Genomic DNA, 24,906 nt, shown 5'->3' on the forward strand with positions numbered 1-24,906 from the left:
CGGTCCCGCCCCTCAATGCGATGACTATGGCCATTCTGTCAGTAGAAGCAACCAACATGAAGCGATTGAGCACTTAGGAACGCAGCTTCAGTCACCAATTCACCGGCACTTTCATCCTCACTCCGAGCCCTATGCATATCAGGGTGATGGACCTCGCCAAACGCTTGAGCATGATTCGTTTCGGAATTGTCCGGCTCTTCATCCACAGGTTCGCCATCAAGATAATCCTCGGCTTGATCTCTACGGGAACCCGCTTGATGCTTATCACTACCAAGCGTCAGGTCTATTTGACGACTCGCCAGATTTTCAGCCAGTTTGTCAACAGCTTTGCCAGCTGATTCAACAGCACGAATCTCATCTTGGCACCCACGCTCATCCTTATTCCAGCCATCAGAACACCGAGCACACTCGCTCGCAGATTGACCCGCAGCTTCATCGGGCGCATCGGCTTCAAGAGGACGATCAAGCACGGCAACGCTTCACGCCTTCTTCAGAGAGCATCCGGCATCGCTACCAACATCTTCAAGCTCATGAAGGCAGTTCTAGAGTAATGCGAGCCGAGAAAAACATTGCGCAACATGCTTCTGGTACCCTCATTGGCAGTAGTAATGCGGAGACCCAACGAAATGTGCAAGAACATCATCGAAGCGGCGTAAGGGAAAAGGGTCGTGAAAAGGCAAGAGATAGAGGAAAGAGCCTCTTTCAAGGACACAGTTCGGCGTACACAGGGGATCAATCAGCCGGGCAGATGTCTGCGCACCGCCTGTCTCCAACGTCTCTGAATATGCCAATTCCCGGTATACCCTCTTGGATCCCATCTACTCACGCTTCCCAAATTCACAACATTATTCAAGAGTTGAAAGAATATCGTCGGGCCTTTTTGCGAAGACGCGACATACAGTTGCGCGCATCTCTCGCCCTTCCATACCGAGAAGAACAGCAAATGCTCATGAACCTCCGGAGCAAGCTGAAAGAGATAGAGGTCAAAAACCTTGATACACCCAAATCAGAAGAAGAGATTGACGAGCAGCTTGAGCGAGCAGGCGAGCTGATGGACTTCGCGAAAGGCGCAATGGGTCTCAGCAGTCGACTCGACGAATCGGACAGAAGCTTTCTCCATGCACTTCTCGGTAGGCTAAGGTCTACCTCATCAAAACCGGCGCAAGAGGTGAAGGCGCAAGAGGTGACAGCGCAAGAGGTGACAGCGCAAGAGGCGACATCGCAAGAGGTGAAAATGGAAGCTTCTAAGCGTATGATATCATGTTTGCCACTAGAAGAGGAAGTACAATGGATGAAGACAAAACTTGGGAGCCTGCAAACTCGTTTGGCGCACACAAGCCAAGAGAATAACGTCGCAGTGAGGGAGAAGGCATCTACACTCCTAGATATTGCGATACAGGCCTATGAGGACAACGACCCCTCGATCGGAGATGAAGAGCGAGAAATCCTAGGAGGAATCTTCACTAACATAGTGATACGAAAGAAGAGCCAATTGGATACGAAGCGACGCTCCTCGAAACTTGGTTTGAGACGTAGCGGAGATTTGAAGGCGATGCGAGATTGATTCATTATTATTTGGAATTTTGTCAAGCGTGACAGACTGAGATGACAGAAAAAAGGCTGTAAATGAGAAATCCATCCGACGGACGTGATAATGACTGCGGGGCAGTCGTCGCGACTAGCCCCTCGACGGCCATGACATGCGAGATGACGGACGATGCTTGGCCAGTCCGAGTGCTATACAACCAAGCAGCGCGATGCTTCCTGCAACGCAGACACCTCGAGTCACTCCTGTCGGCGCAGAGGGCCATCTCAAGTCTTGTCGATGAGGTTGCCTCCCCGTCATCAGACAAGACGGCCTTTCGGATGCAGCTCGTGGAAAGGCTCGTGATTCTCCGCATCACCATCTTGGCCACCCTCTACCGTCCTCCTCCGATCACGAGTCCCACTGTGACGGGGCTCGAGAAGCTCCTTTCATCGAAGGAAGAGGCATCGCTCGCAAAGGACTGCATCGAACTCCTCTCTCAGGAGCCAAATGCCTTCGTTGCGCGTCTTTGGTACTCTACGCTTGGCATATATCAGCGATTCTCGGTCCTGCCTCCAAGAGCTCCTCCACCGAGACACTTGGCGTCTGGTGGTCTGGATCGGATTCAGTCTTCGGTCGAAACGCAATCCACGGCCTTAAACCTCCCGGCAGCTGTCGTAGCAGCCGTCGTCATGGGTGCGTTGCGTATCGATGAGGAACAGCGCAATGCAGCAACATCAGGCCGACTGGACGCAAAGCCTCGATCGCTTCTGAGTCGAAAGGAGGCTCAGATGAGAGGCACCGATCCGTCGCTTGTCGCTTCAGCGCCAGCGGATGGGACACAGGCGGGCATCGCTTCTGCGAAAGCTATATGCGAATGGATCTTGGCAGCCCACTCTGCCGAGGGCGACTGGCCAGCAGGCACCGCGTCGCTGTCAGACATGCAGCGAAACCACCTCCGTGATCAGCACCATAGGGTGCTAACATTGTATACGCTCCACATTCTGGGCTCGCGGCTTCATCAGTGGGAATATGCGGGCGAGGTCGTTCGCTTGGCGACGTCCGTTGCGCACGACGGTGCAGAAGAGCACGTCGTTCAAGAACGCGCTGAATTGCTAAGGCAGCTTGATTCTGCAAAGGTGCACATTGAGACGAGGGGCGAGCGCAGGCGCGCGGCAAGCGAGCAGGCGAGGGCCAAGTGGGACGAAGAGAAGAAAAGGCGGGTGACCAGCAGCGTCGGTGGCGGCGGCGACCCTGGACAGGCGCAAGAAGGGACTCACGCCCAAGTCCAAGCCCACGCACACGCACATGCACACGCCTCGATGGAGAGGGCAAAGGTAGAGGACGCGAGGAAGAGGGCCGACAGGTCAAGAGAGAAGAGGCCGTCTAGCAAGAGAGTGAGCAGCGCAAGCGGCAGCAGCTCAGCCGGCAGCGAAGACGAGAGGGCCAAGAAGCCCCCCAGCGCGAGCACTGTAACTGACGCGACTCTCGGCGACTCGTTCGCTGACAAGCGCCAACACATTGCCGGCCATGCCTCGAGGCTTTCTTCCGCCAGAGGTCAGGAGGAGCACCGGGCCACAGTGCCCGCTCCATCGGCAAAGGGAACAAGCCGACATCAAGACGATGAGGCCGAAATGCGGCTGGGCATCTTTAGACGGTTGCTGCGGGCCAATCCTCTTGCTCTTGTTCGCTACCTCTCGGCCATTGTCGCAGCACTCTTCATCCTCCGACGAGCATTTATGCCAGCTAGACAACCGTCTGGGCCGTCTACTATCACAAGCTCCTCTTCCGACGCAAGCCAAAGGACAAGGGATAGGCTCAGACGCAGTAGGAGAGAAGAGCAGGGCTTTGTGTCGAGAGTGATCGCAAAGATGTGGGAGACACTGCGGATGGGCACCTCGGTCACCTACTTGTAGTAGTCTTGCCCCAATTCAATGCAGCTTTGTCACATTTCATCATTATCATCATCAATGTCGTCATCGTCATCGTCGTCATTGTCCGCAATGCGTCGCACGGGAAAGGCTCCTACGTCAACCTTGTCCGGCTTGACGAAGCCGCCGTGGCTTGGCTTCGCACTGAAGTAGCGGTGTCCTTTTATGCTTCCGTCGTTTTTCCCCACTGGCTCGTCGTATTCGATGCCGATCCAAGTGCCTGGAGCAAAAGCGGTGGGGCCCACGAAGCGAATAGTGCCCCGCCTCTCTCCTTCGATGACCTGGCAGCGAGCGCCTGGCTGCGCGTTTGATGGCAAGTCGGGCACATCGTTGACGTCCGAAGTAGCCGAAGCAGCTGCCTCACCGAACCGACCCATTTTCATCCGTTGCTTGTAAGCCAAGACCGAGTCTGCAACAGAGAAGAGATGGCCTTGTGAGCGTCGAACCTGTTGGTGTGAAGGAAAAAGGAGAGAGCACCTTGACGCTGGGCGTAGACCTCATCGTCCATCTCGTACTTTTCCACCTTTTCCTCCTCTTCCTGTCCAAACTGATGCCTGATTTCGCTCGCGCGCGTGTCGAGTACCTTGAGGCCCATTCCATCTCGAGCGCCACACTGCTCCAGCGTCATTGACGCCTCGCAAGAGAGACCATCCGCGGCAAAATCGTGGACCAGTCCGGGCCTCGCGTCCGCGTCATCGGTGCGGCCCGACCACAGGGAAAGTCGCTGAGAGTCGGACGGGATGCCACTCAGCAGTTCGATGCGAGCGCAGACCTCTGACAGAGCGCTCGTCGAGGCAAGGCGCCGTTCGGAAACGATGGGCACGGTAGGACAGTGGACAACGAGGAGCACTGTCGGCATCGACATGGTGGCTCACGACGAGTCAAGGAGCAGCGGCAGGGTATTGAAAGGAAGTTGGTCAAGGATTCATGGCGTTATCATGTCTCTGGAGAAAAAGAACAGGGCTGAAAGAGAACGTGGGAGGGAACCAGAGAGATGTAATATTGTTAAGTGTAAATTAGACTTGAGCCTGAGCCCACAAAATAATAGAGGGTTAGCAGAACAGTCGGGTGGGATGGACGCGACGGACAAGAGTCCGGGCACCCTTGATTTTCGAGAGCTAACGAGTCACTTTCGCAGGAGGAAGAAGCACAGGCGGCGATTTCACGACTACCACCACCATCATGACGAGCCGCTGGACACCGTCAAGCTGGCGCACGAAGACTGTTGCCCAGCCTGTGCAGTACCCTTCTCAAGAGGCTCTGTCGGACGTGACAAAGCAGCTTGTGTCGCTGCCCGGTCTCGTGACGCCGTACGAGATTCAGTCCCTGCGCAGGCAGCTGCGAGATGTGGCCCAAGGAAAGGCCTTTCTCCTCCAGGCCGGCGACTGTGCCGAGCTCTTCGCCGACTGCACCCCGGCCAAGATTGAGGAGAAGGTCAAGCTCCAGCTGCTGATGAGCCTCATCATCATTTGGGGATCTCGCCTACCTGTCGTTAGAGTCGGTCGCATTGCAGGGCAATACGCGAAACCAAGGAGCAAGCCAACCGAGACGGTTGTGTCGGAACGCGACGGTTCGACGAAGCAGGTGCCCAGCTTTCGAGGTGACAACGTCAATGGGTTTTCACAGGACGACCGCATCCCAGACCCGCGACGGCTGCTGAGCGCCTACTTCTACAGCGCAGCCACTCTCAACCACATTCGCGCCTCTCTGGCCTCTGGTCTTGCCGACTTACACGCTCCTCTGAGCTGGACAACCGCCCACGTACGCTCGCCTACACTGGCAGCGCGCTTCGAGGCAATCGTCTCGAATCTGACCGACGCCCTCGACTTCATGCGTGTCGTGGGAGCCGAGCAGAGCCAGAGCGTCCTTCGCAATCTTGAGACGGTCGACTATTTCTCCAGCCACGAGGGCCTGATGCTCGAATTTGAAGAGGCTCTCACCCGATCAAGCAGCATCAGTAGCAGCAGCATCAGTAGCAGCAAGAGCAGCAGTAATACTGACAATAACAAGAACAACAATAAAGCCTCCAACCATCATCCGGTCCATACGGGAACGGCATCGACAGAATACTACGCGCTTTCTGCGCACACGCTCTGGATGGGCGATCGTACTAGGGATCCAAATGGTGCCCACGCCGAATTTTTTTCGGGCATCGCAAATCCAATCGGAATCAAGGTAGGGCCCTCCATGACGTCTCAGGAACTGCTCGACCTCTTGGCAAAGGTCGACGGCAGCCGCGGCCTCGACGTGGGCCGCATCACCCTGATCTGTCGTTTCGGCCGGGGAAAGGTAAGTTTAAGTTGCGCCCGCCACCGTACATTAGAAGTTCTGGATCTCATCCTCCTTTGGCCTCTCCAATCCAAGGCACCCAGCCTCCTGGGACACCTCATCGCGGCCGTCCAGGCTTCGCCCTGGGCCACGTCGGTCATCTGGTGCTGCGACCCGATGCATGGCAACACAACATCGTCGCCCTCGGACCCGAGAATCAAGACGAGATCCTTTTCCGACATTATTACCGAGCTCAAAGAACAGCTCGAGGTTCACTCTTCCTGTGGTAGCCGCCTTGCCGGCGTTCACCTTGAGCTTACCGGCGAGGTTGATGAGAAGGGAGACAGTGTGACTGAGTAAGTCCAGCGCTCTTGCGGTCTTGTATGAAATCGACTACACGCACTCACCCACAACCACATCAACGCAGGTGTACAGGCGGGGCCATGAGTCTCGAAGACGGAGACCTCAAGGCAAGATATCGGGTGAGAAAGATGGGGCAGCGTAATGCCGCGAAGAAAAACTTTGCCTCTGTGCTCATGAACTTGCCCTCTAGACACACTGCGATCCTCGTTTGAACCTGGAGCAATCGCTCGACGTCTCCTTCCTTCTCTCTCACGCACTTAAGGCGCAGAGAATGGGAAGGTCGCCATTGGCCCCCTCGCCGGGTGACGATGGCCGTCTCGGCGCTGCGGGCTTCGGCGGTCTTTTGGATGCCTCGGGCTCGAAAGACTCTCACGAAGTCATCTTCCAAGAGCTCCTCCGCGGCCCCATCATCTCGGGGAATAAGGTACAATCTTGACTAGCTACACTAATATAATGTGCCCTCTGTGCTTTAATGTACAGTACAATACAGTACATGCGTCGCTTGTCTCGCGCCTGCACCGAAAGTGAGAAAGGACGAGCAGGAGGTCGGAGATGGTTTGAGCGAGTCACAAGGCGAAATTCTGTAAAGAGTAACATGAAAATCTAAATTTTAAGACTCGATTCGGGCAACGCGGGGCTGCATTGCCTCGTATCTGACTGCGCACGGGCTATGCGAGCAAGGCTCAGCAGGCCACATTGCTTGCACACCGACGTTGTGGGCGACGACATCTCCTTCTCTGAGAGCAACGACCAAACGAGACAAGCCCAGGAGCTCGCTAGCATGGAAGGACCTTTGATGACTCCATCACAAGAGGGAATCGGGCACCCGGAGAGCAGCCCGACGAACAGGAGGAGGCCATTGGAAAAGCACGGCGTGTCGTGCCGCTTGTGCCTTGACGAGATCCGTGGAGTGCGATGGACCTGCATCAATTGTCCCTGCTGGAGCGTGTGCTCGGGCTGCTTCGACACAGCGGCAGACCTCGATGTGCACCCTTCGCATACCTTTGTCAAAATCCACTGGGCCGGTGACGTCTTTTCAACCTCTCCCTCAGCGGCGCAAACGATGCCTGCGATCCATCTCGACGTGTCGTGCAAATCATGCGGAGGAACCGTCGTAGGCGCTCTCTATCAATGCGCTGTGCAAGAGTGCCAAGACAAGGGAGGCTACACCATTTGCCAGGATTGCGAAGCACTGCCCATCGACGTGCATCCAGCCTCTCATCCGCTCATCAAGTACAAGCTCCCTGTGGGGCTCTGCCGCGCTGCCGTTTGTGGACCTTCTGAGAAGCAAGCTGGGAAACTTGATTCTGACACAAAACAGCGGTTTCGTTTCCTCAATGCCAACGGGCAGATTCGAACCGTCGTCGACCTCAGTGCTTCCTCCGGCCATGACGCCGCTTCCTCTGATCAACAACGTGTGCCGTCCCCGCTGCAGGTCGACTATGTCTGCGACGGGGAGAAGCCATGGGGAAGTATTGTGAGGCCCCTCGAGATTTTCACAAAATCGTGGCATGTCGTCAATGTCGGATCGAGGCCTTGGCCCAAGGGGTTAAGCCTGCAGCGAACATCGAGAGCACAATTCAGTCCGGCCGGTTCTGATCGCATCCTGCTCCATCGCATGCCGCTCATGTCGGGCGGGCGCTATGAGGTCAAGATTCATGAACTCATGGCACCGAAGCTGCCGGGGACCTATGTCGAGACATGGAGGATCGTCGATGAGACTGGCTGGCCCATGGCCGGCCCTGCGGGTATCTCGGGCAACGAAGCGGCAGCGTTCGAAATCCGGCTGGCCGTGGCCGAAAAGGAAACCACGGCAGAGCTGGCAGACGTCCACGGCGGCGATCGCTTCTATGGATTGTCCGACCAACATAGGAGAGTCGTTGTCCAGACGGAACCGGGAGTTGACGTAGCCGAAACCCCTGACGCCGACTTGCTGCAATTGACGAAGGGCGAAGAAGAACCACATGCAGCAGCAACAGACTGGAACGAGAGGGTTCTAAAGAGCAGGGCTCGACGCCAACAGCCTGGGGTCAAGGTTCTGGCCACCAGGATTGAATGGTCGACGACTGCGCAGGATCAAGAACCAGCCTTCGGTTATGGACAGCTCTTCGCATTCCGATGGTTGGTTGTCAACGACGGCGTGGAGCCATGGCCGCCAACTACGCAGCTTCAATGCCAGTCACGAAACGCCAGCTTCATGGGTTGGATCGTCGATGACACTCATGCACAGGGGGAGTGTGTCCAAAGGGGTCTGATAGGAAGCGAAAAGCAGAGTGCATGGATCTGTCTCAAGGGACTGCGAGGGCCTAGAAGCCCGAAATCAGCACAAAAAACAAGAACGAGGGATGAAATCGAGCGCGAGCTTGCATCTTATGCAGAGATGTGGAGTGTTGTCAATTTAGACAACAACGAGGCACTGCCAGGCGATTTGGTCTTGAAACTCCCCGGCGACGAGCGATGTGTACGTAGAGTACTGTGCGACGACGGTTCATTAGATGAAGAGAAGGAGAGAGCGGAAGGCCGGGACAACGTTGACAATGTCGACTTCCAAACGACACTCTGTTGTCCACTGAGGAGAGATTTCTCGCCGATTCAACAAGAGTCCAAATACACTTCAAAGGGAAAAGGTCGAGACACTGGTTCAAAGGTTCACATCATCGAGCAAAGGTGGCTCGCTCACAACCAGGGACATTCGTACTGCCTTGCACGTCCGCCAGACTCTTCCCAGCCCACCGAGAAGAAGCGATTCGTAATTGAGGAGGACGAGGAGTACGAAGAAGCAGCAGAAGAAGAGAAAGACGGAGGAGGAGGAGAAGTAGAAGGGAAGGGGAACAATCAGGACAGGGATCGATCTAGCGAACTTCAGTCTCCGCAAACGCTTTGGGGCGGTGAAGCATGTACTTACGCCGAGGTACCTTGCACCACTGCGCCTCCTTGCGAAGGCCGCATCGGAAGTGAAGAAGACGGCGGACAATCGGGAGAGCGTGCGAGTCCAGTGAGATCGATGGTGACAACCTTGCAGCTCGATGACGGCGACAGCAATCATGAGTCGGAATTCTCTTACGTCTTGCTCGATGATAGCGAGAGAGTAGAGGGCTAATGCGATTACGCAAATAATCGGACATGGTCAGTTCGCCGCGAACCCAAAAGCATCATTGTTGAGCCATCGACGGGGTATTGCGGGGATTGAGAACGCAGCCGGAATCTGGATGACCTTCAAACTTGCATTGATGTTCGCTTTGTGACTGAGCCCGAGCATAGAAGATCGATCACAGGTCCAAAAGAAAAACAACAAACAGTAGCGTTCTAAAAGAATGACCCCGCCCGGGTTCGAACCGGGGACCTTAACCGTCTTTACACAGCTCAAACGAACGCTTATGTTAAGATTACGCTCTAGCCAACTGAGCTACGCGGCCTTCACTTCAGACCGGCAAAAATTGATGGTATAAAATCGTTTATGCTTTTTCCCCACGTCCGAATGTTCCGGTGCCTTTTCTATGCTCATGGCCTCTTTTAGCAGACAGGACGTGCCTCTACTCTCAAGCCTTCCCTCAGTCAGTCAGAACAGGGAAGTGAGGTTCGGCCAAGCTCTTGTTGGCAAGCACATCGCATCTGTGCAAGCAAACTGCTTGCTTCAGAGACTGTGAACGATCTGTGACGAAGAGTAGTCGAGGGACAGTTAGAGGGCATTGCAGAAGTGAAGGACGAACGATGATTGTTCTCTCTTTCTCGTATGATGTAGCTGTCCGCTATCGTGCATTTGGTGAAAAGGAGCATCAATTGAAATAACAAGGCAAAGACATTTGTGTGAGTTGAGAGAGGAATGTCCCGAAAAGGCGAATGCAAAGGAAGCGAAGCTACTGTACTCCGAGGTGGCGCTTTGAACGCTCGTAAACGACATAAGAAATTGACACGGCTGGCACCACCTTGGCTAAAGTGGGAACTAGGCCACGGTAAAAGCCGACGACGCCCTCGTGACTGTACGTCTTGCGAAATGCGTCGGCGAAGCCTGTGTAAGTTTGCGGGTGGGCGGGTGTGCCGGCTGCTTGCAGTCGTGTCCGGACCAGGCTTCGAGAAACGTAGCGTCAGCGAAAGGATCAGAAAGTGGAGATCCAGACCGTGACTTACTTCAAAGGATACACAGTAGTGGCGCCCACGCTCCCGCTGATGCTTCCGAAAGCGAGCAGAGCCAGTACGCTGGGCTCCTCTCGACCGGTGTACTTGATCCAAAAGAGCTTGATGCCCTCAAAGGTCGACATGTCGATGGCAGAGTACGGGAAGACGCCCACCAGGCCGGCGGTCAAGCCTCGGTAGTAAGTCCTCATCCCGCCGTTTCGCCACATATCTCTGGCGGTTGCAACAAGGAGTTGATTACCTTGCTTTTGGCCGCCCTGCGACGACATCAAACGAGTCTTGAGCGTCTCGATGGGATAAATGGCTAGCTGGCTCGTAATACCTCCGATGCCACCGGACATGAATCTGCTCGAACCTGAAATGTCGCGAGAGTCCGAGACGCCATCGACGTACTTCGCAAACGCGCGCTTCGACATCTCATACGACAGAAACTTGATAGCGGATTCAGGAAAGATCTTGAGGCAGTTGAGACCGTTGCCGATCCAAAAGGCCTTGAGGCCGCCGCCCTCCTTGTAGAGTGCAAAGATGGCTTGCCCGAGCATACCGGCACCCCGTGAAGCAAGCTTTGTCGATGCCTCGACCGGAGTTTTGGCCATCGACGCCGAGACCTGCTGAGTGGCGGGCATCTGTGCACTGGTGATGAGGTAAATCTTCAGCCGATCAAAGGGCGCTGTTGCCGTCCGAGAGACCGCGCCGGCAATTCCTCCAGCGAGAAGGAATTTGATGGCCACATCGCCATGGATCATGTCTGAGTCCTCCTCTTCCTCCCCCTCTCCCTCCAGTTCTTCGTGCTCTTCCGGCGCTTGGCTTGCCTGCTGTTGCGTCTTTGCCGGCGTCACTGCATCATCAGATGCATTTGGCTCGTTCCTCGTCGTAGTGGTCGCTGCTGCTGTCATCGTCGTTGGTGCAATCGGACTTTTCTTCTTCTTTTCCTCGCCAGCCAGGCTAACTTCGCCGTCGAAGCTCACAGCAGTCGCACCATGGCGCTCAGATTTGCCCCATGACTCGCTGAATTCCGCAAAGATGCCCTGAGACCCAAAGAGGCCAAATGCTTTTCGTACCTGATAAAATCGGTAGATCTGCACAGCAGCAGCAAAGTCAGAAAGAGAGCCTGTCCACGACAGTAAGATTACACTTACCTCATTGACGGAAGGCTTCCGAGGCAAGAGCAGCAAATAGTCGCGAAATTGAGGAAAGGTGATTGACGACGGATATTCGCCTTGATGTTTCGAAGATGAAGCTAGACTGGCGATGAAGTCCTCCAACGCAGCTCGATGCAGCCCGATGCCCGCTCGATCGAGAGCCGTATTGATCTCGCTGACGTCGAGGCGCATGTCGCCATTTCTGTCCAGCTCGACAAAGATCTTGTATAGCTCTAGAAGGTGTTGAACGATTGAGCCGGTAGCAAAAAGCTGCCAATCCATCCTCGTACTCACCTCGCTCCTTTTGCTCGGCATACCGCAGAAAGCCTTCCCACTCAATCTGTCTCTGTCTTCGTCCTCCATCATCTTCTACAACGTGACCTTTGCCCACCTTTTCATCTCTTTCCCTATCGGCCTGCCTCTGCTTTTGACCCACGGCAGACAGACCCCAAACGCCGGAACCGATCCAGCCTGCTTCGCCCTCGTGATCCGAATGCAGATCTGTCGTTGAGGAAGGTGGTGATGCCGACGAGAAGAGTGATGTGACGGACGATAACAGAGAGGAAGGTGACTCCTCTTCTTTGCTTTCTTCCGAGCCTGTCCCTAGGCTAATGAGATCGACCAGTGTTGCCTTGAGGCCAGAGGCCGGCTCCTTATCTTCGCTGCCTCCGAATCTATGATAGTATCGAGCCAGGTTCCACCACTCTGATCCGCTCGAATTCGCTCCTGCTTCCCTCTCGGCCAGCTTCCTCTCCTTCGCCTCCACCTTTGCCCTTTCCCGTTCGAGCTCAGCACGACATTCCCGACACTGAGCCAAAAGCTCCTTGGCGTACGATTGTCTCGGCGGGCTTGGAGTGGGCGCGGTGCCACTACCACCACCACCACCGCCGCCGCCGCCGCCGCTGCTGCTGGGTGTCGTGGCCGAGGGCAACGATTGCAGCTGCGAGGTGGTCGTCTGAGATGAGAAGATGTCGGGATTTACCTCGCTGCTTCCTTTCTTTGCCAGCGAACCTCTCGCATACACGCCTCCGGCGCCGTATCGAGCGCGCATCGCGCTCCTGGTCCATTCCTCCTTTGCTCTGCCGCCCGCCAGGGCCGACTCATCGTCTTTGTCGAGCAAGACGTCAAATAAGCCTCGCAGCCGAATCAATCGGGCTTGTGGTGGCTCCTGAGCTCGAAAATCCTCAAAGGTCGGACGACGCTTCTTGCGCTCTTCCAGTGCAGATGAGGCCGCATTGGAAGCAGAAGACGAAGGCGAAATCCAGGAGGACCACAGGCGCGACGAGGCACTTGTAGGGGCAGAGGTTGACGTCACAGGCCCCTTGTCAAGCGAGGACGTTCCTTGCTGATGGCAGGCGTTCGCATCGGCGTTATCCGACGTGCTCGCGCTTGATGAGGCTGGCGCTGGCGCTTCTGTGGAAGGAGCTGATTCTGGGGAAGAAGAGGGAGAAGAGGGGGAGGAGGAGGAAGAAGAAGAAGACGAAGAGAAAGAAGAAGAGGAGGAAGAAGAAGAAGAGAGAGATGATGGCGATCCTTGCGACCCCGAAGACGAAGCACCCGGTAGCCCGCTCATCTCTAAATTGGAGGAGGGAGGAGAGAAGCGTCGCAAGGCCTTGGCTTGACGTTACCTGTTCGTCTCAGACCCAAAAAAAAAGGAAGACGAGAAAACGCGCACGGCGATTGGTTGAACGCGTGCCGCCCGCTCGTCCTCGTCTGCCCTCCTCTCTCCATCTGTGCCATTTTCACCATTTCTTCCCTCGTGGACACTGATCACGAGAGCTTGCAATGCTAGACGAGGAGCATTTGGTGTGCTCCCACCAGTCCCGTCGCCACCTTCCATGTTAGTACCAGAACGGGACGAAGCGGCAAGTTCTGCAAGTCTCAGGTGGGGCACGTGGCCAATAGCATGAACCTGATTTCTCACAATAGTGACCGTCCGTCCTTCAGGCCTCTTCTGACAGTCGTTCCCAGGTTTCTTGGACGTATAAGACCGTCACTAGAGCTCATTCATAACGTCTTTGCTGAAAGCGGCTTAAAACACCACGACCTGGCGCTTGACTTGGTCAAAAGCGCGGCGGCGCGTTTGCGGCAAGGCAAGCTTTCTGAGCCAACTCCACAGAGCGAGAAGCCAACCAAAATTTTAGAGCGAAAATCAGAGGAGGCCCGAATCACCACGGATAAGGCGACCACGCGCCTTTGATCAAAGAAAGCTCTATGGCTGGCGAAGTCAGAGGCGCGATCGAACGATCGGATGATGGCCCCGAAGGCCGTGTGCAGAGCGAAGCGGCCTTTCAGAGACCAAAGATGGAAGACGTGGACGAGCAGCCGCACATTCAGTCGCAATCCCAAGGCAACGGAGCCAGGCCGAAAAGAGACGCATGCCCTCATCTCGTCGTGCTGGGCGAAGGATCACGAGCACGCTTCACTGGTCTCGTCGAAGGGAGAGACGATGGGAGCCAGCCGCGCTTGAACGAGGTGCTGAACAAGTACAAGCTCGGGCTGCGATTTGGTCGTAAAATCAGAAGAGGCGAGGTCTGCACCAATGAGCATGAAGGCGATGACGAGCAGCGGCAGGTCTCTTACGGCGACGACGAACTGCAAAGGCAGAAGAGAAGAAAGGTGAGACCCGCCTTTCATCGTGGCCTCACACGAACACGAAAGTTCACGCTAGTACTCAGATGCTCTCCCATCCTTGCTGTGCAACGTGCGAGACGACACTCCATCGCCCATTTCTTTGCCTCGAATGTGCAGAGCCCGCCTGTTTCTTCGTCGAGAGGGGTATCTCTATGCACCAGAGCAACTGCATGCGCTTGCATCTGCAACAAAGTAGCCATGCACTAGGTGAGCGGCTGGTCTCTGCGCTGTAAACATGATGAGAGCTGACTGGTCACGCTCAGCGTTTGACATTTATGACGGAACTCTTTATTGCGCTCGATGCGATGACATCGTATACGACGACAAGTTCGATCAAGCTTACCAAGAGGAGAAGGCTAGAGTAGCCACAGCGTCCCCGGCCAAAAGGGCAGCCAGAATGGCTCTTGCTGTCGATCCAGCAAAGAACGGGCAAGCTCTTACTACCTCTGCTTCACCTGGTGCGTCACCTTGACTTCAGACCGCAAATTTCCTGCTGATCCACACTTCGCAGCTGAGTCAAGCGACTCCTCACTCTGCAGAGGTAAGCAATTTTGGATCTCCTCGAGAAAGACAAATCTAAAAGCATGTCTGCAGTACCTCGGGGCCTCTACAACCTCGGCGCAACGTGCTTCATGAACGTCATTCTACAGTCCTTCGTCCACAATCCCCTGCTCCGGAATTACTTCTTGTCAGACAGGCACAACGTCGCTCTTTGTCCCGCTCGCGAAAACTGCTTGGCATGCGAGCTGGACAAGCTTTTCAACGAAGTGAGGCCAGCCACATTCTCAAGCACTTTACAAGCACTGACCTACAACTTTTCCCCTACAAGTTCTTCTCGGTGGAAGACCGGCCTCGAGCCCCATTTGCTCCGACGAATTTCCTCTTCTGTGTCTACCTTGCCAGGGAGTCGTCCGAGATTTCTTCGGCCGGAGAGCACGACGCCCACGAGCTTTTCATAAGTGCCTTGAACAGCGTCCACTCGGCTCTGATGGCTGTCGGCCGGGAGCCTAGCACTCGCTCGAACAATTTGCCCATGTATCCCTTCGGCGATCAAGCACATGGACTCTCTGCAAGCCGGAGTGGAACCGCGAGCAGCTCGAGCGATGGTGGAGGGCAGGAAGCCTTTGGAGGGGCCTTATCGAGCCGGAGAGACTGGGGATTCAATTCCGATATCGTCTGTCCCTGCGTCGTCCATCGGACCTTTTCGGGCATTCTTCAGAGCGACGTCACTTGCCAACGTTGTGGATGGCGATCCAGCACTCACGATCCCTTCCTAGATCTCTCGCTTGACATCCGCACGGCGAGAGCTCGTACGCTATCTGCTCTGCACAATGCTGCTGAGCAAGATGCCACGCTCAACGACGATGGCTCGATCAAGAAGAAGTCGAAGAAGGTGAGGGAGCGCGAGGAAAAGGAGCGCAAGGAACGCTTGGCACGCGAAGGTAGCGGCATCGACGACGAGCAGAGCTTGAATGAATGCCTGAGGAGGTACTGCGCAAGCGAGAAGCTCGCCCAGAGTGATTACAGCTGCGCGCAATGCGGAGTAGGCAGTCAAGCTGTTAAGCAGCTCAGCCTCTGCAGATTACCGCCCGTGCTCTGCATTCAGCTCAAGGTGTGCATTGCTTTCCCTTGCTGCTGAGACGATCCTCATTGCTGATTTCTCTAAACCGCACAGCGCTTTGAGCACAACACCACCACGGGGACGAAGATCGAAACACGCGTCAAATTTCCCCTGACACTCGATGTCAGAGACTATTGTACATCGGCCTTGCGCGAACGACTTGACGAAGATGGCTCGGCGCCCTCACCGTCGACGATGGCGGTGGACCCGGACTCGTACCTATACGATCTCTTTACCGTCGTCGTGCACGAAGGCAAGCTCAACACGGGCCATTACTATTGCTACAGCCGTTGGCGAAATTTGGTGAGCCGTCCGCGACTGCGGTTTCTTATTGCGCTGAAAAGACCGCTGATTCACACAAAGTGGTATATCGCAAATGACGACTCGGTCCGCCCGGCCAAGCTGCAAGATGTTCTCTTGTGCCGAGCCTACCAATTGTGCTACATGCGTCGCTCCTTGCAGAATATTCGCCAGTCTCCTCCTTCGTCGTAGGAGAATTCAACGTCGCGATCTCTGAGCCCGATTTTCTAGAAGGCGGATCACGAGTGGTATCACAATGTGCACTTTTTGATCTGATTGCTCAGTGGCAAACTCCCAGATGCATACGCAATGAGGATGGGGGAAAGGAAGAGGGACACTGTCATCACCAGCCCCATGAGCCCGGCGGTCTCGCGTCATTCGCAGGGTCCTCGTGGGCCTGACGTGGCGAATTCATTCCTCCGAAAGATGCTGGAGAGGTCACCGTCTCATTCACCGAGACTGAGTCTGAGCTTGAGCCTGCAGCAGGGTTGGACGTGGAGATAGGGCTCAGAATCGAGGTGGCGCTTGCTGTCCTCGCCGGTCTCAAGAGTGGTCGAATCTGGAAAGAGCGTCAACCTTGGGACTCTATGGTGCTTGGGAACAAAAAAAAAAGGGCTCACCATCTCGACGAAGAGGGGTACCATGTCCGGGATCACCTCAAGCGTTGGCGGTTTCGGCGGCTTGGCCTTCGACCTTCTCTTTTTCTTGAGGGCCGCTGGTGACTCCTCGATCGGAAGCGGCGGCAAGTCTTTATTTTGCAAAGTCACCGTGTTGTTTCGCACAAAGGCGGGCACTGTCGAAGGAGGGGGTTGCCATCTGGGCGCAGGAGCACCTAAGTCGTCTTCTGAACCAGGGCTTAAGCGCCTCGACGGCGAATCATCGACATCGCTGTCACTCGTCTGCTCGGTCGAAAAGCTGCTTCGACGGGTGTCATCTGCATCTTCCCCCTCTTCTTCTCCCTCATCATCATCATCGTGATCTGGCCTAGCTCCCTCGTGGGCGTCTTCTGCGTCCTCTTCGGCTTCCACCTCCTCTACTTCATCCGTAAAGGCATCACCAACGCCGAGATTCTCTACCATGGCCGAGACGAAGGCCGTGTCATCATCTGGATCGAAGCCAAGCTGCGACTGAGGTCCGCCAAGAAGCTTGCTGGCAGCTCCTTCGACCTGCTTATCGGCCAACTTTCGCTTCATCTTGAGCTCCCGAATCATCTTGAGCCGGTACGCGTGCACCACGACCGCATCAATTTCCGCCAATGCCTTTCGCCGTTCCTCACCGCCAGCCGGCAAGCAGATCTCAAGATCCACCTCGCCGATGCCTCTGCGCTGCGAGCCCGTCGAGACACCCTCCATATCGGGGCCTCTGATGAAGTTGATGAAGAGCTCAATCCAGTGCATCAGTCCGTCAAAAAGTCCCGAGCCCTTTGAGTGTACCTGGTGTACGAACGAGTAGAATCGCCCTTCGTGTCGCGCAACAAGATCGATGAAGATCTGAACAGTCTTGCCCGGATCTGTATAGCTCAGCTCCTCGTTCGCTTCTACGGTCTTGATAAGGTCATTGATGAAGGCCTGTAGATCACTCAAGCTGTCGGCGATGTTGGCCGCCTTGTAGACCTGGGCGAGCGGAGAGTAGAATATGGTGACAATGTCCTTGAGGAGGTCCGAGGTGACGCCCTCAAAGACAAGGCTGATGAGCTGCTCTTTGTCTCGAAGCCTTGTCAGGCACTTGAGGAGAACGTGCAGATCTTCGTATAGCCAGCCTTCCTCGTCAACGGCGCCCGGGCCTTCGTCGACATCGTCGCGTCCAAGATTAGATCGGTACTCCTTGTACAGCTCGTAGGCCCGGCTACTTCTCACGACACGATGGACCTGCTGCCTGGTCAACGCTTCGGGAGGGGCCGTTGTGGAGCTGTATGCAGGAAGCTTGTCCGTCCGGAGAATGGCCGTCATGAGGTCCAGTCGTTCTCGCTCCGCCTCCTCTCGGAGCATCGTCTGAATCTCGACTGGCGCATAGACATAGCAACGGATGCGCTCGCAAAGGCCGTCGTCCTCCACCTTTGAGGCCACGCTATTGGCCAGCTCGCCCAGCTCACGCGCCTCTTCCTGCAAGTTGCTCGTGAACATTCGCTGCAAGAGGCTGCGCTGGCCAAATGGCTGGGCCAGAAAGACATCGAGCACAGCGCGGACCATGGCGACAGGATTGGAAATGCGAAGAATTTGCCGGAGGACAAAGTAAGGCATCAATCCATGGATCCGTTTTAGCTGTGCAAAGAGGTCCGACGAGGTATCGCTGCCGACAAAGATGCTGAACAGCGTCGAGGCGAGCGTGATGCGGCCCCACGAGAGCAGCGCTCGATAGCTTTCGGGAAGATCCTCAACCTTGGGCGTAGCCTTGATGGTGGAAAAGATTCGTGTGAGGCCATCGCGCTGGATCAGGTCGGCCTTGAAAGCGTCGAGATGCTCACGCAACTCCGTCACTCTCCGGCTGGCCTCGTTATTGAATCTCGACGCCTCATCATCACGTATCGCATCCAGGGCTTCGCGGGCCAAACAGTCGCGCTCCTCATCGCGGCTCAAGGTCGTAGGGTCGCTGAGGAGAAAAGAGTAGAGCGTAGGCGATTCGGAGATGGCGGGATTGTACAGGAGGGATCGAAGATAGGCACGCAGCGTAAGTCGGTTCTTCTCCCTGGCCAGCGGTCCTTTTGGCATGGCATGAGCACCGAGATTGGGCGACGAAGGCACGCTCGCGTGCGACGTTCTACTCTGAGGTGAACTTGGAACAGGCCGCACAGGCGGCACACTGGACGGGCGGTGCGGCGGTGAAAAGGCGCCTGCCTCGATGCTTGACCGTCCGTCGCTCTCTCCACCAGTCCATGAGTCGCTCTCGTCGAGAGCCAATTTCCCAATCTGAGGCGTAGTGCTGTTGACAACTTCCTGTTCATTGATGCCGTCGAGGCTGCTTTCACTCGTGTGCAGATGGCCCTTGACCTCTGTCTCCCTTCGGTCCTTGCCCGGGGGCCTTCTGATGCCCTCGTCGGGGTGCTCCATGCGAAGTGTATCGGCCAACCTCGCAAAATCACCGTATCTCCGACTGACAAAATGGTCCGGCTGACTAGGTCTCCTGGTGCGAATGATAAACTCGTCGTGATGTCTCGTTCTCCCCAGCCGACCTTTTTTCGTGGTCTTTGTACGGACACCGATGACATTGACGTCAAATGTACCGGCACCTGGAGCGTTGGGAAAGGGTCCTTGATGCCCAGGCATCGTGGCCCTCAGGCGCTCCTGGGCCGCAATCATACGGCCACGGTCCTGCTCAGCAATTCGCAAAATTTCCTCGCTGCCTTGGCCACCCTTGACGTGGATAGCAGCGCCCATGAGAAGTACTGTCCACTTGCTCGCCTTGCCAGTGATGCGTCTGCGCTTCGTTGCTTCATCACGGTCGTCTGTCCCTGAGATGTTGCGCTCGAGGAAGCGGTCGTAGAACACTTGCACCTTGTCGGCGAAGAAGTTGGGAGGCGCCGAACGCAAGAAGGGAAACGTGAGGACAAAGTGATGGAAAAGAAACCTCAAAAAGGGCAGCGAAACGCCCTGGCTGCTCTGTGATGGTCGGAACGGCGGGCCGAGGAGCGAGAGCGCATCTGTGTTTATGATCAGTAATTAGCGCACAAGAGTGCAGTCCTTGTGCTGCCTACGACTCACCGCTGCTTGACAGATATTTGAGTTCTCGATCCACTTCGAGCTTGACCAACGTCTTTTTGAGATAGTGGGCCCGAAGAGGCGTAAGCTTCAAGGGATCGTCGGCGTCTCGCAGTCTCGGTATGCGTCTAGCGATGGCTTCGACCGAGTCGCTCTCTGCCTTTGACTCATTCTGCTCGGGTGCCGCGAGGTGGCCCGCCTGACTGAAGGCATCGGCAAAGGCGCCTGCCTGAGAGTAGGTGGAAACCAAGGGCGTCTTGAGGTCCTCCATCTTCCACTGCTCCACTCTTGAGGTGACGAGGGATGTTGGAAAGGAATGTTGTTGAGTCCGTGCCTCTTGCGCCGTAATGACAGCTGGGACTTGTCGCAATGCTCAGAGTGAGCGCGGAGGCCGTAACTGTTGCGCTGTCGGTCCGCCTGATACTCTATGTCGTCCGCCGACTTGAATGGGTGAATCGGCCGTCCGAGGGACCACGGACGCTCTACGACGTTCAAACTGGTCAATGCGTCATCGACGCAGGCACACGTGATCTAAGCCTCAACAAGACAGACATTTTTTCCTCACTCCCTTTCTTCTCCCTCTCGCTTTCCTCCTCTCTCCACATCAATCGACCGGGAAAGAATAACAGAAGATGCGGACGCAGACAATCCTCTCCGTGACAGGTCTTACGCTCCTGACGGGCGTCGTCGGCTACGCGGTCTATTTTGACTACAAGCGAAGAAATGACCCTGCATTCCGATCGGCGCTGCGAAAAGATAAAAAGAAAACGCACAAGGCTCTCAAGAAGCAGTCCGAGAATCACAAGAGGGAGGTGGCAGCTGCCATCGAAGATGCCGTGAGAAGTGTAAACGAGCCGGGTGCGCTCCCCTCGGGCGTCGAGGATAAGGAGAGAATGTGGGTTCTTTTCTTTTCTTTTCTCTCTCTCTCTCTCCGCGTCAACAGTCGGGGTTGGCGCGTATCTGGCGGAAATGGATATACTGAACTCTTCTCTTTCCACTACAGCTTCATGCAGTCGGTGCAACAGGGCGAGATTCTCCTTGCCCAGGGCTCTCAATTCTACATCCAGGCCGCCAAGAGCTTCTTCCGAGCCTTCAAAGTCTACCCGCAGCCCATCGAACTCATTGGCATCTACCAGAAGGCCGTCCCCGACGAGGTGTTCAATATCATCATGGAGATGGTAGCAAAGGACGTGAGTTGCGCATGACACCCTCGATCCTGCCCTTGTTTGTCTCGTTTGCTTTGCTCATGATTCCATTCAGGCCGCCATCAACGGCGGAGGACCATCTGCGCCCGCCAGTATGGACCCATTTGCCGCCCTCGCAGCCGCCGCTCGAGGTGCGCCCACGAGCTCGAGTCTCGAAGAGATCGACGATGACTCGCCTGCCAACAAGGGCAGTACTCCACCCAGCGGTACGTCATCGACCAAGGGATCGGCCAGCGCCCCAAGCGTTAGCTCGGGAGAGATGGCTGGGGAGACGAGCAGCCAGGAGTGGGAAAAAGTCAGCAAGGATGGCGGTGAACACGGCGCCGAGCCAGCAAGGGCAGCAGCCGCGACGGCAACAGCCACGTCCTCGTCCGTCGAAGAAGCAAGGGAGGTTGGACAGTCCGCTCATGAGCTCGCCAGCGGCTCAAGACCCGAAACGGCCCCTGCCGCGGCTCATAACCCAGTTGCGGAAGAGACTGTCTCTGAGGAAGGAGGGCGAGCTGGCGATTGAGGGGTACTGCATGTGCACACCCGCCGACCGCCTCCAAAGATGTAGCAGAAAGTGAAATTGCAGCATGTCGGTCTTCACCTCTACTTGTTGATTCGATCTTCTTTTCATTCCCAATCGAGGTCGTCGTCGTCTGTTTTTGAGGCTGTTGAACTTTGAGCAAATCCAATGATGGGCCTTGACGTTGTGCCATCGCTGATCCTAATGGCGCCTGTGCAATCCAAATGTCCAAATGTCAGCGGGCGCTGAATAGCGTGACAACAGTGAGGAGCTCACCACCCTGCGCAAGCCTCCATTCAAGCGTCTTTGTGGTGAATCCGTCGCTGTTCCCTAGATCTTCGAAGCCAGTGATCCGGTCCTTCACCTCGGCGCGGCGACCAAAAACGACGAGCTCGGGAAGGACCTTGACACCGAGCTTCTCTACGAGAAATGGCGAATCAAGTACTGACATCTTGACAAACATTGTCCCGGGATGAAGAGAGGCCAACATCTTTACAAATAGAGAGAGAAAGAGAGGCACAATTAGATTCCTGGTGAGCGGCAAGACCACATGTGTGTCTGCACATGTGTGCTGTGGTTAGAGCGCTCACCTCGAGATGCCGTCCCATAATATCACACCGCCTGAACTCCTTGTGGTAGAAGTGGACTACAATTGGCACACCTCCCTCCTTGAGTTCGCCTCCTTTGTCTCCGAGAAGCTGAATCAGCTCCTTTTCGCTCGTCGGTTCCGTCACTCTCCCCAACCCACGAGGGGCGTCTCGTTGAGCTTGAATCTCGGCCATTTGAGACCTCAGCTCCTTCCATCTTGCCTCTCGTATACGACCCATTGCTCCTCCTTGACCACTTTCATCCTCGAGCTCTCGCTCTAGCTCGTCAAATAATTCCGAGTCACTGGCAATTTCGCTCTCGTCGTCTGCTTCGCCTCGAGATCTTCGGCGCGCTTCTAAGGCGCCGTGGAGCCTGTTGTGCAAAGGCGTCGGAGAAGACGGACCTGGCTGTTGATCCTGTTCGAGTTTCGACATGCTGGTCCCTTCCCTTCGGCGTTCTCTGCGCGAAAGAAGAAAGAAAGAGAGAGAGATGGAGAAGGGAGACACACACACGCGCACAAACGCACGGAGCGCGACCTGAATAAAGCTGCCTTCGAAGTAAGCTTTCTTCTTCGTTCACGCGCCCCAGCTCGGCCGAAGCTGCTTGGGAGGTTGTTTCTTTTCGTCTAGGAAAAAAAAAGCAGAAGAGGCGCAGTATCAAACCATCAGAACATTCATGTCGCCGACGCCGTCGCCGTCGCCGTCTTCTTCTTCTCCCTTTGAAAACTCATCGCTCCCTCCTGCCGCTCCAGTCGAAAAGAGAGGGAGCAAATGGGAGGCGACGCTCCGCGAAGAGGAGACGATCCAAGCGGCTGCCATGCCGCTAAAGGATGTGCCAAGCTGCATGACTCTTTTTGATAACTGGGCCAGCTGTTTTGGTGCGTCTCTCTCTGCCTTCGAAGTCCCCTTTAATTTCCCTCCTAGAAACTGACGTGCTCTACTATTAGCGCTTGGTCCACAGATCAAGGCCGTATACCGATATGGTTCGCTGCAGGACTGCAAGGACAAGCTCGACGATTTCAAGTTCTGCCTCACAATGAAGGGTCAAAACCCAGAAGAGAGACGTGCAACATGGATCCGGAGAAGGGCAGAGAAGTCGGCTGGCATACGACTGACAGACAGCAGCGAGAATGTGTGGCGGCTACGAAAAGATCCCCTCGTCAACCCCGCGCTTTGCGACCCTATCTTCCCCGTCGATGACACCACTACTTCTCCTTCCACCAGCACCATCGCAGCTGCCGCTGCCGACAGAAGCAGCACAAATTCCTGATTGCTAGTGAGTAGCTTCGTCTCAAATGAGGAGATTAGAAAGGGAATACTCGGAGACGAATGATTATAAAAGACAAAACAATCAGTTCTGCTTCTGATTCGAGGCTCTTCGCATGGCTTCGCTGCGGAAACTTCATTACCAAGCTTACCATAAATGACTCTTCATTATTTCCCCCTCTTTCTCCGATACGAACCTCTTTTCTGGAATATTTTGCTGACCCAAACTTGTGAGCTCGTGTGCAGCTCTATGCGGTCGCTCGATGGCACTACGATGCGATGGAAGCAGCAGCAGCAGCTTTAGTAGCACTAACAACAATATCGACAACGACCACGACAATAACATCATCTACAACGCCAGCACCAATACGTGAGTATCGTCTGTGGTGGCCTCAGCAGGATTAAACAAGTTTATCCATTCTACGAGGATCCCTGGGCAAGACATCTGCGGCTGCTGTTCTGCGAGAGGAGGAAGCTCTGGTCTTCGGATTTTCCCTGGAAACATCTGGAGTTATCTCAGCCGACCTCGTCGGTACCCGCCCGCGGAGCTCTTCTTGCTCGGCTTCGCCATGTTGCCGCTGCCTCTTGTACAGTGGCTACCGTGCAGATGGTCACGTCCGAAATGCAGCCTCGAATTACTCTACCGAGGAAACGAGACCTGACAGACTAGGATTTGGGCATGTGGCGCAGTAGCCCTGCTCAAGGAGCCAGAGGTCGGCTGGTAAAGTCTGGCTCGAGGGGTAGCGCCTGCTCAGGCCCAAGGATCACATTAATCTTCTCTATGAATCCCCCACCTTTTCTCATTGAGGGTGCTTGCCTGTGTCGATGTATTTCCATGGCTGACTTGGAGCACTCGACAGACTTCAGACTTGTCTCAAGGTGAGCTTCATAGGCGAGCAATAGACCGAGGCAAAGATGATACCATCCCAATATTCGAGCACGGTGAGCAGCTACCCAAGTGGGTGCTGCGAAAGTGAGCCACCGCTCAAACATGCATGTGAGTGGGAGTAGGACCACCCTCTGAGTTGTGGTCACAACGCTGATCTGTATTTAACGCAAAAGCACCAGCTGAGCCTTCTCTTCAACGTTTACCGGTCTCGATCTTTTCTAAATTTCGAAGCTGACTGACTTCTTCAAGACAGGATCATTTTCAGCTCTTTACTTTACTCACCAGAATACCCATTTGTCGTTACGCTACCTTGATAGGTCTATTCATTAATGTATTAGTACAGTACATCATGTCGTCTGACGATGCTCCTTGAGGTACGCTCGCCTCTTCTCCTCCATTGCCTCGGGCCCCGTATACTGTTTCAGGCAATCCTGGAGCTTGCGGTGCTGGTCCCGACAAGCCCATGCCACGGAAACGGTACGTCCCGAAGAGCATTGAGCAAAATCTGACGGGACGTTCAAGTTTTAGCCCTTGCTCCAGGCTTAGAATGCATCGACACAACAGCTCACCTTTGACGACATCGTCACACTTCTTGAGCGCTTCTTGCTTTGTCTCCTTGAGCAGCGCGTCCTCCTCACGGTTCGACAGAGCGAATGAGGCCATTCCTTGTCAGACGACTGCTTGTCTTCCTGTGGCAGGCGCGAAGGATGAAGAACCTGTAGCTGGAGCACGGGCAAGTGAGAAGAAGGAAAGCCGTCGTTGGTTCCTACTAAAAGCTGTTCACGTGTTTTTTACTATCATTCGGACTTCTTACCGGTAATTCTTTCTTGATCCTGAT

At 55.2% G+C, this 24,906-nt stretch overlaps 11 protein-coding genes and 1 non-coding gene across 12 annotated transcripts; 6 read left to right on the forward strand and 6 right to left on the reverse strand.

The window, feature by feature from the left end:
• The first annotated feature begins 1,644 nt into the window (after positions 1–1,644).
• FA10DRAFT_264553 (hypothetical protein) lies at positions 1,645–3,898 on the forward strand. Its single transcript, XM_025520695.1, has one exon. The coding sequence runs from the start codon at positions 1,867–1,869 to the stop codon at positions 3,439–3,441; it is 1,575 nt and encodes a 524-aa protein (XP_025381156.1). The 5' UTR covers positions 1,645–1,866; the 3' UTR covers positions 3,442–3,898.
• On the reverse strand, positions 3,471–4,315 carry FA10DRAFT_224706 (hypothetical protein; the record flags this gene model as incomplete). Its single annotated transcript, XM_025518621.1, has 2 exons — positions 3,471–3,865; positions 3,934–4,315. 2 exons carry the CDS (start codon positions 4,313–4,315, stop codon positions 3,471–3,473), a joined length of 777 nt encoding a protein of 258 aa, XP_025381157.1.
• Positions 4,316–4,571: 256 nt separating this feature from the next.
• FA10DRAFT_264555 (DAHP synthetase) lies at positions 4,572–6,691 on the forward strand. Its single transcript, XM_025520696.1, has 4 exons — positions 4,572–5,745; positions 5,821–6,080; positions 6,152–6,206; positions 6,278–6,691. The coding sequence occupies exons 1-4, from the start codon at positions 4,639–4,641 to the stop codon at positions 6,521–6,523; spliced, it is 1,668 nt and encodes a 555-aa protein (XP_025381158.1). The 5' UTR covers positions 4,572–4,638; the 3' UTR covers positions 6,524–6,691.
• Positions 6,692–6,771: 80 nt separating this feature from the next.
• FA10DRAFT_299290 (hypothetical protein) lies at positions 6,772–8,397 on the forward strand (the record flags this gene model as incomplete). The annotated part of the gene is made up of 2 exons (XM_025524705.1): positions 6,772–8,288; positions 8,360–8,397. Exons 1-2 carry the CDS (start codon positions 6,869–6,871, stop codon positions 8,395–8,397), a joined length of 1,458 nt encoding a protein of 485 aa, XP_025381159.1. The 5' UTR covers positions 6,772–6,868.
• A 1,005-nt stretch (positions 8,398–9,402) lies between these two features.
• FA10DRAFT_t9 lies at positions 9,403–9,503 on the reverse strand. Its single transcript has one exon. It is a non-coding gene; the product is annotated as a tRNA-Val (tRNA).
• Positions 9,504–9,849: 346 nt separating this feature from the next.
• On the reverse strand, positions 9,850–13,278 carry FA10DRAFT_248439 (mitochondrial carrier). The gene is made up of 4 exons (XM_025519491.1): positions 11,658–13,278; positions 11,361–11,596; positions 10,216–11,300; positions 9,850–10,155 (listed from the first exon to the last, which is right to left on the reverse strand). The coding sequence occupies exons 1-4, from the start codon at positions 12,934–12,936 to the stop codon at positions 9,945–9,947; spliced, it is 2,811 nt and encodes a 936-aa protein (XP_025381160.1). The 5' UTR covers positions 12,937–13,278; the 3' UTR covers positions 9,850–9,944.
• A 48-nt stretch (positions 13,279–13,326) lies between these two features.
• Positions 13,327–16,110, forward strand: FA10DRAFT_299292 (cysteine proteinase; the record flags this gene model as incomplete). The annotated part of the gene is made up of 8 exons (XM_025524706.1): positions 13,327–13,982; positions 14,042–14,204; positions 14,261–14,455; positions 14,509–14,538; positions 14,592–14,764; positions 14,827–15,609; positions 15,673–15,921; positions 15,982–16,110. Exons 1-8 carry the CDS (start codon positions 13,578–13,580, stop codon positions 16,108–16,110), a joined length of 2,127 nt encoding a protein of 708 aa, XP_025381161.1. The 5' UTR covers positions 13,327–13,577.
• Positions 15,776–20,047, reverse strand: FA10DRAFT_264560 (hypothetical protein). The gene is made up of 4 exons (XM_025520697.1): positions 19,617–20,047; positions 16,539–19,555; positions 15,982–16,477; positions 15,776–15,921 (listed from the first exon to the last, which is right to left on the reverse strand). Exons 1-3 carry the CDS (start codon positions 19,882–19,884, stop codon positions 16,262–16,264), a joined length of 3,501 nt encoding a protein of 1,166 aa, XP_025381162.1. The 5' UTR covers positions 19,885–20,047; the 3' UTR covers positions 15,776–15,921; positions 15,982–16,261.
• A 168-nt stretch (positions 20,048–20,215) lies between these two features.
• Positions 20,216–21,494, forward strand: FA10DRAFT_264561 (MAS20-domain-containing protein). Its single transcript, XM_025520698.1, has 3 exons — positions 20,216–20,508; positions 20,617–20,803; positions 20,874–21,494. The coding sequence occupies exons 1-3, from the start codon at positions 20,246–20,248 to the stop codon at positions 21,327–21,329; spliced, it is 906 nt and encodes a 301-aa protein (XP_025381163.1). The 5' UTR covers positions 20,216–20,245; the 3' UTR covers positions 21,330–21,494.
• On the reverse strand, positions 21,331–22,455 carry FA10DRAFT_37357 (thioredoxin-like protein). The gene is made up of 3 exons (XM_025525455.1): positions 21,917–22,455; positions 21,606–21,816; positions 21,331–21,537 (listed from the first exon to the last, which is right to left on the reverse strand). The coding sequence occupies exons 1-3, from the start codon at positions 22,346–22,348 to the stop codon at positions 21,434–21,436; spliced, it is 747 nt and encodes a 248-aa protein (XP_025381164.1). The 5' UTR covers positions 22,349–22,455; the 3' UTR covers positions 21,331–21,433.
• A 224-nt stretch (positions 22,456–22,679) lies between these two features.
• FA10DRAFT_215992 (hypothetical protein) lies at positions 22,680–23,069 on the forward strand (the record flags this gene model as incomplete). The annotated part of the gene is made up of 2 exons (XM_025518498.1): positions 22,680–22,791; positions 22,861–23,069. Coding segments are annotated over 2 exons (321 nt in total), but the record flags the coding sequence as incomplete, so codon positions are not given.
• Positions 23,070–24,152: 1,083 nt separating this feature from the next.
• Positions 24,153–24,816, reverse strand: FA10DRAFT_264565 (hypothetical protein). Its single transcript, XM_025520699.1, has 3 exons — positions 24,638–24,816; positions 24,351–24,573; positions 24,153–24,223 (listed from the first exon to the last, which is right to left on the reverse strand). Exons 1-2 carry the CDS (start codon positions 24,729–24,731, stop codon positions 24,416–24,418), a joined length of 252 nt encoding a protein of 83 aa, XP_025381166.1. The 5' UTR covers positions 24,732–24,816; the 3' UTR covers positions 24,153–24,223; positions 24,351–24,415.
• Between the last annotated feature and the right edge of the window lie 90 nt (positions 24,817–24,906).

The sequence above is a fragment of the Acaromyces ingoldii genome (genome assembly GCF_003144295.1).
Source record: "Acaromyces ingoldii strain MCA 4198 unplaced genomic scaffold FA10scaffold_1, whole genome shotgun sequence".
In the NCBI taxonomy this organism is placed as follows: Eukaryota; Fungi; Basidiomycota; class Exobasidiomycetes; order Exobasidiales; family Cryptobasidiaceae; genus Acaromyces; species Acaromyces ingoldii.

Bases quoted from the DNA above. Each gene is read 5' to 3' on its own strand.
- FA10DRAFT_264561 (XM_025520698.1), top strand. From the start codon at position 20,246: ATGCGGACGCAGACAATCCTCTCCGTGACAGGTCTTACGCTCCTGACG. The intron at 20,509-20,616 runs GTGGGTTCTTTT...TTTCCACTACAG, and splicing joins GTCGAGGATAAGGAGAGAAT to CTTCATGCAGTCGGTGCAAC. The intron at 20,804-20,873 runs GTGAGTTGCGCA...GATTCCATTCAG, and splicing joins TGGAGATGGTAGCAAAGGAC to GCCGCCATCAACGGCGGAGG.
- FA10DRAFT_264560 (XM_025520697.1), bottom strand. From the start codon at position 19,884: ATGGAGGACCTCAAGACGCCCTTGGTTTCCACCTACTCTCAGGCAGGC. The intron at 19,556-19,616 runs GTGAGTCGTAGG...TCATAAACACAG, and splicing joins CAAATATCTGTCAAGCAGCG to ATGCGCTCTCGCTCCTCGGC. The intron at 16,478-16,538 runs GTGAGCCCTTTT...CGCTCTTTCCAG, and splicing joins TACCCCTCTTCGTCGAGATG to ATTCGACCACTCTTGAGACC.
- FA10DRAFT_37357 (XM_025525455.1), bottom strand. From the start codon at position 22,348: ATGTCGAAACTCGAACAGGATCAACAGCCAGGTCCGTCTTCTCCGACG. The intron at 21,817-21,916 runs GTGAGCGCTCTA...CTATTTGTAAAG, and splicing joins TTATGGGACGGCATCTCGAG to ATGTTGGCCTCTCTTCATCC. The intron at 21,538-21,605 runs GTGGTGAGCTCC...TGGATTGCACAG, and splicing joins TGAATGGAGGCTTGCGCAGG to GCGCCATTAGGATCAGCGAT.
- FA10DRAFT_248439 (XM_025519491.1), bottom strand. From the start codon at position 12,936: ATGAGCGGGCTACCGGGTGCTTCGTCTTCGGGGTCGCAAGGATCGCCA. The intron at 11,597-11,657 runs GTGAGTACGAGG...AACACCTTCTAG, and splicing joins TGCCGAGCAAAAGGAGCGAG to AGCTATACAAGATCTTTGTC. The intron at 10,156-10,215 runs GTAAGTCACGGT...CGTTTCTCGAAG, and splicing joins ACTACTGTGTATCCTTTGAA to CCTGGTCCGGACACGACTGC.
- FA10DRAFT_264565 (XM_025520699.1), bottom strand. From the start codon at position 24,731: ATGGCCTCATTCGCTCTGTCGAACCGTGAGGAGGACGCGCTGCTCAAG. The intron at 24,574-24,637 runs GTGAGCTGTTGT...ACGTCCCGTCAG, and splicing joins GTGTGACGATGTCGTCAAAG to ATTTTGCTCAATGCTCTTCG.
- FA10DRAFT_264553 (XM_025520695.1), top strand. From the start codon at position 1,867: ATGCAGCTCGTGGAAAGGCTCGTGATTCTCCGCATCACCATCTTGGCC.
- FA10DRAFT_264555 (XM_025520696.1), top strand. From the start codon at position 4,639: ATGACGAGCCGCTGGACACCGTCAAGCTGGCGCACGAAGACTGTTGCC. The intron at 6,081-6,151 runs GTAAGTCCAGCG...ACATCAACGCAG, and splicing joins AAGGGAGACAGTGTGACTGA to GTGTACAGGCGGGGCCATGA. The intron at 6,207-6,277 runs GTGAGAAAGATG...CTTGCCCTCTAG, and splicing joins ACCTCAAGGCAAGATATCGG to ACACACTGCGATCCTCGTTT.